Source organism: Mustela nivalis (assembly GCF_964662115.1).
Source record: "Mustela nivalis genome assembly, contig: HAP1_SCAFFOLD_2260, whole genome shotgun sequence".
NCBI lineage: Eukaryota > Metazoa > Chordata > Mammalia > Carnivora > Mustelidae > Mustela > Mustela nivalis.
In genome coordinates, this window is record NW_028134405.1 from 19,635 (window position 1) to 32,753 (window position 13,119).

The following is a 13,119-nucleotide window of genomic DNA, read 5'->3' on the forward strand; positions in this document are numbered from 1 at the left end:
TGTGGAGATAAGCCCAAATATGATTCAATCCTGCTTTTTGAAACTGGCATTGAGCTGTAATATACTGACCTGTTCAGTGCAGTGTGCCAAGACAAGGACTTCAAGGTAACCCCACATGGGCCAGCGCCACTCTTTAAAGACAATCTGTCATTCAGAAGATAAAAACTCATCCTCGTGACAGCAGCCCTCACTTCTCTGTGGACTGCAGCCTCGACTATGGAATGAAGACAGTCCTTCAGTCCACTGGCTGTGTGTGTCACCTTCAGTGCAAGGGTGTCCTCTGTGGATAACTTCAATGCATCTGAAAATCTAAACAAAAAGAAACAAAGGAAGAGCAACATAAAACCAGTCAAATAAAAGCCCACATTTATGTTTATTAAAAACTCTCTTCAAAAAATTCTGTTTTATCTTCATTTTAGAGGCTGACTCAGGGCCAAAAGAAAATCCGGTATACAACTGTCAACTAGAGTTTTATGTTAGCATCCTAAGCATTTGTGTTGACATTTTCCTGCTTACAGAAATATAACTTTCATACAAACAAGAAAGCAGTAACAGATCAGAATGTAGGATATTCCAAAGTAATCGTCATCATCATCAAGTAATGGTAACATTTATACATACACTTGCTGAACTCTGACTCTAATCCAGACTACTTTCCCTAGAGATTTATATCCATTAACTAACCAGACTTGAGGTGTCTGGGTGGCTCAGTTGATTGAGGTCTGACTCTTGGTTTCAGCTAAATTTATGGTCTCAGGGTCGTGAGCTTGAACGCTGTGTCAGGATCCCTGCTGGGTATGAAGCCTGCTTAAGATTACTCTCTCTGGGGGCACCGGAGTGGCTCAGCTGTTAAGTGTCTGCCTTCGGCTCAGGCCATGATCCCAGAGTCCCGGGATCGAACCCCCCATGAGGCTCCCTGTTCGGCAGGAACCCTGCTTCTCTACTCCCTCTCCCACTCCTTCTGCTTGTGTTCTCTCTCTCTCTTTTGCTATGTGTCTCTCTGTCAAATAAATAAAATCTTAAAAAAAAAAAAACAAAAAAGATTCTCTCTGCCTCTCTCTCAGCACCTCCCCACCCCCACCTCCACTCCTGTTCATATGTGTGCATTCTCTCTGGAAAAAAAAATAATAACTAATCAAACTTTATATAATCTCTAAAACAGCATAGAGCATGTGGTTTTGTTTTGTTTTGTTAATTTATTTATTTCAGGGAGAATGAGTGAGAGAGAGCATGAGAGAGGAGAAGGTCAGAGGGAGAAGCAGACTCCTAAGGAGCTGGGAGCCCAATGCGGGACTCGATCCTGGAAGTCTGGGATCACGACCTGAGCCGAAGGCAGTCGCTCAACCAACTGAGCCACCCAGGTGCCCCAGAGCACATGGTTTTTAATTTAAATTTCCCTGTGTGATAGTTTATAAAAAGTAATGAACACAAATAATCTTTAAAACAAAGTAAAATAAATAAATAAGCAAAATATATTTTAAAAAGTAAAACAAAGTAAAAATTATAATCTTCAGTGGAAAAACAGAATCAGATGATAGTACCTTAAAAAGGCACTTGACCTAAAGGAAAAATAAAACCAAACTAGTCACTTATAACTGGTTAAATATGAACAATTTTTTAACTAAACATAACAGCTTACTCTTGGATTTTAGGTTCAGAATTTGTTTGCTTCAACAAATTATCACTCCCATGATACCAGGACAAGTTCCAAGCTATTCTCAGCATGTCTGAGACTGGCTTCAAGGCCAAACAGTCAGCAGATAATGGCACAACCATGGAGTAAGGACTCACAGCGTGGTGGCCAACTACACGCACTGGCAGATGATACCTAAAGAGAATATATACAAATAATTATGAACTTTGAAATTCTTAAACCCTACTACAAACAGATGAGCTATTATAAATGAGTGCTAGTTCTCATGATAATGCAGAGATCACTCTCATAGCTCCTATTCTGAACAGTTATCAAACTGTACATCGTATTTCCCTTATTTTTTTGCCATCCTCTAAACTCCCCAAAATGCTTTTTAAATTCTTGCTCGAAGATTTCCTTATTCTGTGCTGTACTGGAGTTGTTAGCAGAGATGACTAATGCCTCCCCAGGGCAAGGCCTATAGCACAGTGAGCCACATATAAAGGGTTTCAGCTAGAACATGAGTGCCTACTTATTGCCAAACACTGCATATTACCCACCATTCATTCAGTTACATGCATGGCACTGATACCCATTTTACAGATGATCAAAATGAGTACTAAAGAGACTAAATGAATTGCCTTATGTTCACAGGAATCAGTGAGTGACCAAATCACAACCTAATGTTTTTACTTGGACACAGCTGCATCATCAATAAACTCGGCTACTACGTATTACCAAGAAGACCCAGAAATATTTTTAGATTCAAGAACAGATACAATAGCAACAGCTCTTAAATGAGTCCAAGTTAATTTAACAGTGTTTAACAGGACAGTAATGTCCAGCATGTTCAAATGTCAAAAAGTCATTTTGCTAAAAAATCATATCCCAAACCACTAATTCACATATTAGTGACTAGTATTAGATAAATACAACTGGGTAAGACTTCTCAGAGGAACTTTACAGTGCTTTTTCATTTAAAGTGTCTCAATAAATAAGCTAAAGGAGGGTACTACATATAAATCAGACTGAACAGTTTAATAGTTTTAAAAATTTAAAAATTGAAATTTTCCACAAAAGTAACCAAGAATCCTTAGATAAAGGGCTAAAACTAGGTGTCAGATAGGGAAATAAAAGGCATTCTTGGACATTTCTTTGTGCTAGAAAACAAGAAAATACTAATAGACTCAGGGGGCCTTGACAAAAGGGACACAGAGCCCACTTGAAAGGACTTGCACTGAATAAGAAAAGGCATGGCAACTGATCAACGGGGAATTCTTTAGTAAGTTGGAAAATGAACTGCAAATTAATCCAAGAACAAGAAGGAAGAAAGGAAAGAAAAGTGCAGGGTAATACATCACAACAGGTTTGCAAAACTACTATATATCCGCCAGACGGACAATTTTTAAAATGACAACATTACTCTGAGTAAAGGAATAACAAAACCCTTGGTTCTTCTCTATGGACAAATTTTATCTTGAGCTAATTCTGGCCCTTTGCCCCAGGGTGACCAAACAGATAAGGAATTTCAACATGTTACTAAGCTGTGGTTTGTGCTTACAGCAAAAATGACACTTACATCTGGGCTGGGAGGTGTAGGAATAAACCGTAAATCCATGAAAGGAAGCCAGAGCTCTGAGCAACCCTGAGTGCTGTGGCTCTTACAAGTCACCTGTTTTGTGGGGTCCTGGAAATTATGCTTATGGCACACTTAACTAAAGAAGTTATTTCCTACTAGCACATGGGTCTTCTAAACCAAGAGAGCTTCCAGCATCCACACATGTAATCTCATTCTAAGCAAGGCATATTATAGTCATGTGAGTTTGATTACTTAGCCAAATCGAAAGACCATGAAGAGTGGGTGATGTCTACAAACAAGGAATTTCACTCTGAAAAATATATTTAAAAGGAACTCTTACACACTACACCGGGAAACATATACATGCTTACAGGAGCGGATATAGGAACAGAAGCCTAGAATCAACCCAAATACCTTCTGACTGGAGAATGAATAAACTGTGGTAAATAAATTCAACAACAGAATATTAAACAGTAATGACAAGGATTACAGTATGTATAATAAGTCCTGCCAAATTATGGAATGTTATTTTAAATTAATTATAATTTTATTAAGACATAATTTACTTATCTTTAAATACATACATTTCCAATTTAGATATAGCCTGATGAATTTTTACATTTGTATTCATTTGCATGACCACCATTCAGAACAAAATATAGAACATCTCCAACCCTTCGGAAAGTTTTGCTGTTCCCTCTCCCCTTGCTCTCCTCTAGGAGTTAATTATTATTTTGGATACAACTGGAGAAAATGGATTATGTTACAGAATGATTTTTAATTTTCTTAGATGTGATCATGCATGGCACAGTGGTTATATAGGAGAGTGTCCTTAATTTAAGGAGGTATACGCTGGAATAATTAGGAGACAAGTGAAATTATGTCTGAAACTTATTTTCAAATGCATCAGAGAAAAATTACATAAAATAAACAAATAAATAAATACATTGAGAGAGAAAAAGAAACTAAGTCCATGCGTTAACAACTGCTGAATCAAGGCTGGAGAGTAAGCACACATTCACTGTATAGTTCTTTCATCTTTTCTGTACACCTGAACTACATCAGATGGAAAGATGAGGATGGGGCCATGCATTTACTGAACTCTCCGAAGCAGCATGGTGAGAAAACATTAAAACACTACAAGTCATATGATTTAATATGTCAGATAAACCTTCCTGAAACAGGTTCTCTTCAAAAAAAGTCAAATGTCAAAACAGTAAATCATTTACCTTCTAAAAACTGAGACAGGCAAACTGAAGACCGATGGTGAAGGTTTAGTGGAAGGATTAATAGACCTATTTCATTAAAAACACACACACACAAGGAAAGAAACAAATGAGTAAACCATGGTTTTATCCAACAAATACGATTTGCTCCTTGACTGAATCACCAAACAAGAGCTGCAATTGGCTCTATCATTTGAAGAACACTTTCCTACTACCTAGATTTGCTTCTAGAGAGTAAATTAGTGCTTAGGAGTGCATATAATAAATTACTCATATAATGTGGGCACTGTACTAGCAGGTGAATCTGTGTCCCCCTCCCACTGGATCCTGCTCAATCAGGGTCCGTGTTAATCAGATACTACCATCTTAACATCTTCCCAAAGGATTTTCAATAAAATGTTAAAAAAAAAAACACATGACATCCAGAGTACATACTGAAATATGTACTAATGACAAAAATTACTGCAGCAAATTTTTAATTTCATGCTTAGTAATGCTCAAGTTAAAAGTTCATGGGAGGGACACCTGGGTGGTTCAGTTGATTAAGCAGCTGCCTTCAGCTCAGGTCGTGATCCCAGAGTCCTGGGATCAAGTCTCACACTGGGCTCCCTGCTCAGTGGGGAGCCTGATTCTCCTCTGCCTCCCCGTCCCTCGCTTGTGCTCTCTCTCTGTCTCTCTCTCTCCGACAAATAAATTAAAAAAAAAAAAAAAAAAGTTCATGGAACTTTCTGAGCCAATACACTTTTTGACTTTTTGATACTGCTTACTCAAACCAAAATGGAAAGTATAAGCTTTGTAATTCAGAAATTTCCATGCATTGCTATAAGATTGCATCAGAAACCTTAAATAAGAGTAAAGGAGTTTTACAATTCTTATAGCTCACCACATATCCATTCTTGATACTTCGTCAAATAACAAAAGACAAAATAATGCTCCGACTTCAGTCACAACAGCACAATTTTCACGAAATATCAACGAAACTAAGAAATAAAAAGAAGCAAAACTTCATGAAATATTTTTACCTCTAGAAAAATGGACTTCAAATTTAAAATATCTTAGCTCCAAGGGAAGAGAGGTCATTCTCAGAGAACTGCAACACGAGCACAGACACACTGACACACGTGGGTCATCAGGAAGGCTTGCTAAAACCCAGCTTCTGCTTCAGCAGCTCTGGGCTGGAGCCTGTGAATCCCGCATGCTGCTGGTTCAGGAAACCCACCTGCAGATCCACTCACTAGATACTGTGTACTTTCAGTTCTTTTTTTTTTTTTTAAAGATTTTATTTTATTTATTTGACAAAGAGAGATCACAAGTATGCAGAGAGGCAGGCAGAGAGAGAGGAGGAAGCAGGCTCCCCTCTGAGCAGAGAGCCTGATGTGGGGCTCGATCCCAGGACCCTGGGATCATGACCGGAGCTGAAGGCAGAGGCCTTAACCCACTGAGCCACCCAGGTTCCCCTATACTTTCAGTTCTTAAAGAAGCAAAGCAATGTAGCTTCTAGGGAGATCTGCCAAGTCCTTTACCTCCAGCTAAAGTTTGCTCATTCAAAGATCTACTTATTTGATCACTTCTGCCCATTCCTACAAACATATAGTCATGGAACTTGGGTTTGCCTTCAGAACACACTGTTTGTGTTGGTGGCATTCTAATTCGTGTGTCTTGCTTATTACAAGATAATGGAAAAGGAAACTGCTCTGCACTAATAAGATCCAAAGTTAGCACCATTATGTCCTACTAGTGAAGTGGCCTGGTCAAATACTATAGCATTAATAAGCCTTAGTTCCCACCTCTGTACCATTCCCTATGCTACAACTTCTCAGTGCTTGACAACTATGAAATTCTAATCAAATAGGTATGCTGGTGGTACCAAGCACATGGGAATAATAACATGATACAGAGTTAGCAAATCAAGGAAAGTAGCAACAAGAAATTAATTTCAAAGGAGATACTTTTCCTGACTTAAGGATAGTATCAGCATGTGAATCACATGGTTAAAAACATCAATGAGCTAAAAAGAAACAGAAATACATGTAAGAATTTAATTTATGATAAAGTAGACTTCATATCAGTGGGAACAGGATGAGCTAAGAAATTACTGCAATGTAACTGCCTACAATATTAAAAAAAAAAAAAAAGATCTAGATCCCTACTTTACACTATTTACCAAAACCAGTTCTACATAAAGATCTAAATTTTTTTTAAATAACACTATAAACATGTTAAGAGAAAGAACAGAAGCCCATTTAGAATCCCCAATTCAGGGACACCTGATGGCTCAGGTGGTTAAGTGTCTGCCTTCAGCTCACATCATGACCCCAGGATCCTGGGATCAAGTCCCACATTGGGCTCCTCGCTCGGCAGGAGCCAGCTTCTCCCTCTGCCTGCCACTCCCCCTGCTTGTACTCTCGTTCCCTCTCTCCCACATTCTCTCTCTGGCAAATAAATAAATAAAAAGGACTTTATTTAAAAAAAAAAAAGAAAGAATCCTGAATTCAGAATTAGAAAGGCCCTCCTTTTAGGCATGATGAAAAGCTCAGCTGCCGTAAACAGAAAAGCTTTATAAACTTCCATAAAATAGTTAAGGCTAAAGATGTAATAATAAATACATTAAAAAGGATACAAAGGTTGGAAGAAAATCTTAACATAAAATCAGGCATAAGGCTTATATTTATGTTATATAAAAATTCTGTAAGTCACTAAAAAGAAATTAAATGCAACAGAAAAATAGGCAATTCATAGAATAAGAACCTGAGTATGATAAATACATGAAAAGATAATCACCTGCACTAAAACTGTTTTAAAAATAGAAAATAAAACAATAATAAGATATTATTTTCACCAATAACATTAAAGAACTGTTTTAAGAGACATATTCAGTTTTAGCAAGGTTATGAAGAAAATAAGCACTTTAAAATACCACTGGTGGGAATGATGTGAAGGGAAACCAAACCTTATCCTGTGAAATCTATTTGACCCAGCAATTCTGATTACAGCGTACACACAAATGATCATAAAACATGATTACTATCATAGCTAAATATCTGAGAGGGGGGCGCCTGGGTTAAAGCCTCTGCCTTCAGCCCAGGTCATGATCCCAGGGTCCTGGGATAGAGCCCCGCACCGGGCTCTCTGCTCAGTGCAGAGCCTGCTTCTCTCTCTCTCTCTCTCTCTCTCTCTCTCTCTGCCTGCCTCTCTGCCTACTTGTGTTCTCTGTCAAATAAATAAATAAAATCTTTAAAAAAAAAAAATCTGAGAGAAGGGGTGCTTGAGTGGCTCAGTGGGTTAAGCCTCTGCCTTTGGCTCAGTCATAATCTCATAATCTCAGGGTCCTGGGATCGAGCCCCACATCAGACTCTCTGCTCAGTGGGGAACCTGTTTCCCCCTCTCTCTCTGCCTGCCTCTCTGTCTACTTGTGATCTCTCTGTCAAATAAATAAATAAAATCTTCTAAGAAAAAATCTGAGAGAAACATAAATATGGCAAACAGAAATTCTGAAACATTATGCAGTGATTTTTTGATTTTGTGTTTTTTAATAAGGCAGACTCACATGTAATAACATGGGAAGATATTCAAAATACATTTTCAGTTGAAAAAAGGCAACACAATACTTAAGTATATAGCATAAAAAAATATAACATGGCTATAAAGAAAAGATCATCCAAATGACATATGCCAAACAATACCTAGCACATTCTTCTTTGGGGAAACTGAGAAAGGAAAGAAAAGTTTAAAAACTTCTAGCATTTTATTTCTATCATTCCATACTGTTCAAATCTTTACAGTAAGAATATAGAAGTTCTGCAATTATTTAAAACAAAAACGAACAGACAAAAGTAAGGAAGCTTAGGTTTTCTTGCCTCCACCATTATCTGGTTATGAACTTGGCCAAGTCAATAAATCTCTCTAGATCTCAATTTCCTCACTGCAAGATAGTGTAATAAATGATTAAGTTCTCACCATGCAATTCTGTCAGGGGTAGGATTCTGTCATTACATAAAATTTATAATTAAAAGCAGTGTGTCTGATAGATTATTTAATTGTTATTCCCCTTCAACCTATCCACCATGCTGTGGATAGAGTAATCTTTCTAAAACACATACCCTTCAGTTTAATAATCTTAAACGGCTTCTCCGTGCTGTCTCCCGTGACCTACCAGGCCCCATCTGAACTGCCCTCCATGCCTCATCTCATCGTCTTCCCCTTACCCCAGAAGCCCCCAAAATCCAGTCATCCCTGACCAACCACCATTTCAAACACACGTTCTCTCTCACACTTAACTGTGGCTCCCTCTATCTGAAATCAACCCTCTCTAACTGAACTATTCATTTCTGAAATTCCAGCTTGGGTCCACATTTCCTGGAAGCATTCTCTGATGTTTTCCCACCACCTAATCTACACTTCCCTCTGGCACCAGGAAATCCACTGTTATAGGTATTTTTATGCTTCACTGTGTATTTGTCAAAGTCCCCAACTATACTGTAAGTAAGCTTCAAGGAGGTCATTTACCAAGCTCATCAATATATCCCAGAGCCTAGTGCTGTACCTAGCACATAGCATGTACTCAATAAATATTTGCTGAAGAATTGAGTTTCCTGGTAGAGAACTTGATTAAAAAACTTATTTTGCCATGGTGCCTGGGTGGCTCAGTCACTTAAACATCCAACTCTTGACTTCAGCTCAGATCATGATCTCAGGGTTGTGGGATGGAGCCCTGAGTGGGGCTCTGTGCTCAGTAGGGAAATTGCTTGAAATGCTCTCTCTCTCTCCTTCTTCCTCTGCCCCTCCCTCCCCCACTCTGCTCACACATGTGTACTCTCTCTCTCGAAAATAAATAAATCTTTAAAAAAAACTTTGTCCTGGGGCACCTGGGTGGCTCAGTGGGTTAAGCCGCTGCCTTCGGCTCAGGTCATGATCTCAGGGTCCTGGGATCAAGCCCCGCATCGGGCTCTCTGCTCAGCAGGGAGCCTGCTTCCTCCTCTGTCTCTGCCTGCCTCTCTGCCTACTTGTGATCTCTCTCTGTCAAATAAATAAAATCTTAAAATAAATAAATAAATAAATAAATAAATAAAAATTAAAAAAACTTTGTCCTGAAACTAAATCCATAATAAGAGGTGCTATAATTCATTTTCAGATTCACTGAAATAGTTCTCACAAACATCAACGAAATAGAAAAATTGTTAATACTGAAAGGGTACAGATGAGGCTGACTTAGAAAGTGCCGAATCTAGTAAGGGCTCATGAATGCTTGAATCATTTGAATCAAAATTATAAATAATTTAAATCATAATTATAAAAATAAGAATTTGTGAAAATTTAAAAAGAAAACAAAGAAAAGGTAAACTAGGGATGAAATTCTACTGAGTGAGATTATCAGCAAGATAATTAATAGGATTAAAGAAAACTCAAAATCCACAACCACTACTCTTCCAGATCTGATAAAATTGTAAAATTTCATGCACTACTCAAAGCAGGAGCCTGGACACAGAGTCTGTTTAGAACTTCACCTGGTTCGGACCTTTACCAATACTTATATTCGATGCTTCTATTAAATAAACTGTGTACTCTTCACTTGGCAAGCAGATGGCATTAGAAGAAACAAAAATGCTAAAATAAAATGACTATATTCTAATGTATATCCTAATAATATTTGTAACATAAATATCACTTATGATAATTAACAAGGTTAAGCATATTGGAAGGCAGCTATGCTCACCACTATACCACCAACGCTAGGTTAAGCATATTGAGACATTTGATCGAGATGCGTCTTGCAGATTTATTTAAAGGCAGTGGCTAAACTTCTCAGAAAAAAATAGCACAAAATGTTACCAAGCTTTCTACCAAGAACAGTCAGAAGGAAGAAAAAGAGAACAAAACTACATGGAATTTTTCTACCTAAATACAACCAAACTGAAATGGGTTAAGAAAAAAAGAATCACTCTTTGAAATAAACTAGCGCTCAGAGTCCTTAGGGATGACCTAGCTCCCCGCCCACACACACTGGGTGTACACTCCCACTGTCAGTTTAATAACACAACCAGATACCACGCCACAGGTCAGGATGTAAAGGCACAAGCAGACTAAGACTGTGGCCATGGATAAGGGACAGAAGGCATAATGACAGCAGCGGCAGCTTGCACTCTTTATAGATAACAGGTAATTGAGCACCAAATGAAAGCCACCTCAATGTGCAAAAAACAACCAGAGGCTTCAGCCTTTCTCAGCTCTGAGGCCTCCTCAGTAACAGGATTACAAGGAAATTTCACAAAAGAAACATTTTCCATTGCAACGGATATTCTTAGCAGCATATCCACTAAAAAACGTTGTTATTCTATTAGTGAAACAGAAAGTAAATGTGACCTACAGTTAAAGCATAAACACTTAAAGCTTAAGACTGATCTCATTATTAGCAGAATTTATTTTATTCACCTCTGAATAGCAGGATCAAAAGAGAAGACTGCTGGGAGAGGGCCATGCGCATGACTGGGTCGGCACAAAGAACTTTCCTCAAGAGCGTGAGGCACGGCTGAATTAAACATTCTATGACCTGGCCAGGAGGGAAAACACAGTTATGCTACTATCACCAATTCTAAAGCAAGATAAAATATATTATAATATTAACTTATTCTAAATTGTATGCTTTTTCATCAAGACTGTATAAAACAAAATGCAAATAAATATTAAGAATTATTCTCCAATGAAATAAGCTTTGTTTATACTTCTGCTTATACATCCTGAAAAATTTAACATTAGTTTTCCTTTAGAGAGACCTCACTCTTAGAAATAAAAAAATAAACAAGATACTTAGTGTTAATCGGGACTTAATCTCCAAGTACTTACCCAAATTCAGCTGAATTTAATTTCAGATCTGATTAATAAAAAGACCAACCCATAAAAATAATGTCTAGATACACTGTTAGTCTTACCTCACCATCCTGACCTACACATTCATTTAAATACTCAATTATCTTGTCAACTAAGTGTAACTTTTTCACCACAGCATGCATTTTAATATCTGTAGACAAAAAAAAAAAAAAAAAAGAAGAAGTTGCTAAGAGTTAAAGAATATTTTTTGTAGTTTTAAAATACAGAGCAGGTATCCACAACTCAAACTGTTAAAAACAGTTACACCCCGTGTTGAAATTAGAGGAGGAAACTTGGAACCTTTACATTTTTACTTTACACAGGGCTGAACTATTTGAAAACTTTTAAGTAACAAGCAAATCGTACTCATTTCTACAATGTAAAATTCAAAAGCTATTAAAATAGAACAGTTAAATCAAATAGTTCAGACCCTGAAAACTACTACAATTTTAAGTATACACATGAATTCTTTTATTGGTACATGACAAGTTAATTTCTTTATATTGTTTCATTGACAATTCTTCTCTTTTCCAAATCCATCACCTCAAGATGTTTAGAATTATCTAAAAGTAATGTTAATAACTTGCAACACGGTCATTTTTCTATTAATAAAAACTCAGATTTCAGGGTTGTCTGGCTGGTTCAGCCACTAGAGCATGTGACTCTTGATCTCAGGGTCATAAGTTTGAGCCCCACACTGGGCACTGAGCTTACTAAATAAGTAAATAAAATAAATAAAATTTAGATTTCTAACCTCAAAACTCTCAATGGCAAATATAACAGGTAAGGAACTATAACATACTCCATGAATTTCTGAAAAATATGACCTTTTTAAGTAAGCATATGTACATGACTGTGTGTTTATGTGTATGTGGGGGGGGGGAGTGTGTGTGTGTGTGTGTGTGTGTGTGTGTGTGTGTGTGTATATTCACTGCTCTGGACTGTTTATGTTCTGCCAAAATTCATTTGCTGAAACCTAATCTCCAGTGAGATGACACGAGGAGGCGGGGCCTTTCAGAGGTGATTAGGTCAGGACAGTGGAGCCCTGAAGCATGGGATTACTGTCCTCATAAGGGCAAAGTTGGCTGTCTGTGAACCAAGCAGCTGGCTCTCCCCAGACACTGAATCTACGGCCACCTTGATCTTGGACTCCCAACCCCCAGAACAGTGAGAAATAAATCTCCATTTTTCATAAGGTACCCAGTCTGTGGTATTCTATTAGTGCAGCCCAAATATAGTAAGACATACATGCACGTGCATACACACACACACACACACACAGATACTGGAGATATTATTAGCAACAAAATGTCTAGTTGCTTATAGATTTGTTGTAAGTTTTCAAATTCTCACAGACAAATTTTCTTAATTTATTCTCCTATAACTCTCACTGAGAATATACATGTATACAATGAGAATTGTGTAAGACTGATAATTCACAGACCTGTACCCTTGAGACAATACATTATACGTTAATTAAAAAAAAAATACATATACTGATATTGAATTTGTATCTATGACTAGAAATACCTTTGGCTGCCACTTAAAAATAAAAGTTTCCACTACCTGCCAATACAGTATACACCAAAATTATAAGCTTTATTTTTGTAATTAACAATACTGGAAGAATCCTCTCTAAAAGAGTTTTAAGATTTTCTTAGCCAAGACTGTCTACATTTTCAAGAGCCTTATTTTCTACAGTCTGTACCATTATTAAAGCCACAAATACGTTAGATATGCTTTTTCAAATCACTCTTCTCACACCAGTTTCCACTAATGTCAGGGCAGGAACATTAAGTACATCCCATGTTCCAGGT

At 37.5% G+C, this 13,119-nt stretch overlaps 1 protein-coding gene across 1 annotated transcript in view; it reads right to left on the reverse strand.

Annotated features, from left to right (window-relative positions):
- LOC309858361 (rotatin-like) overlaps positions 1-13,119 on the reverse strand; it is a gene marked incomplete at its 3' end in the record, with an annotated part of 60,999 nt that overhangs the window by 11,574 nt on the left and 36,306 nt on the right. The window contains exons 13-18 of the mRNA XM_082751046.1: positions 11,365-11,453; positions 10,868-10,985; positions 5,322-5,418; positions 4,442-4,507; positions 1,640-1,828; positions 70-309 (exon numbers count right to left, since the gene is read on the reverse strand). Coding sequence (XP_082607172.1) covers positions 70-309; positions 1,640-1,828; positions 4,442-4,507; positions 5,322-5,418; positions 10,868-10,985; positions 11,365-11,453 — 799 coding nt within the window. The remainder of the gene's footprint in view (positions 1-69; positions 310-1,639; positions 1,829-4,441; positions 4,508-5,321; positions 5,419-10,867; positions 10,986-11,364; positions 11,454-13,119) is intronic.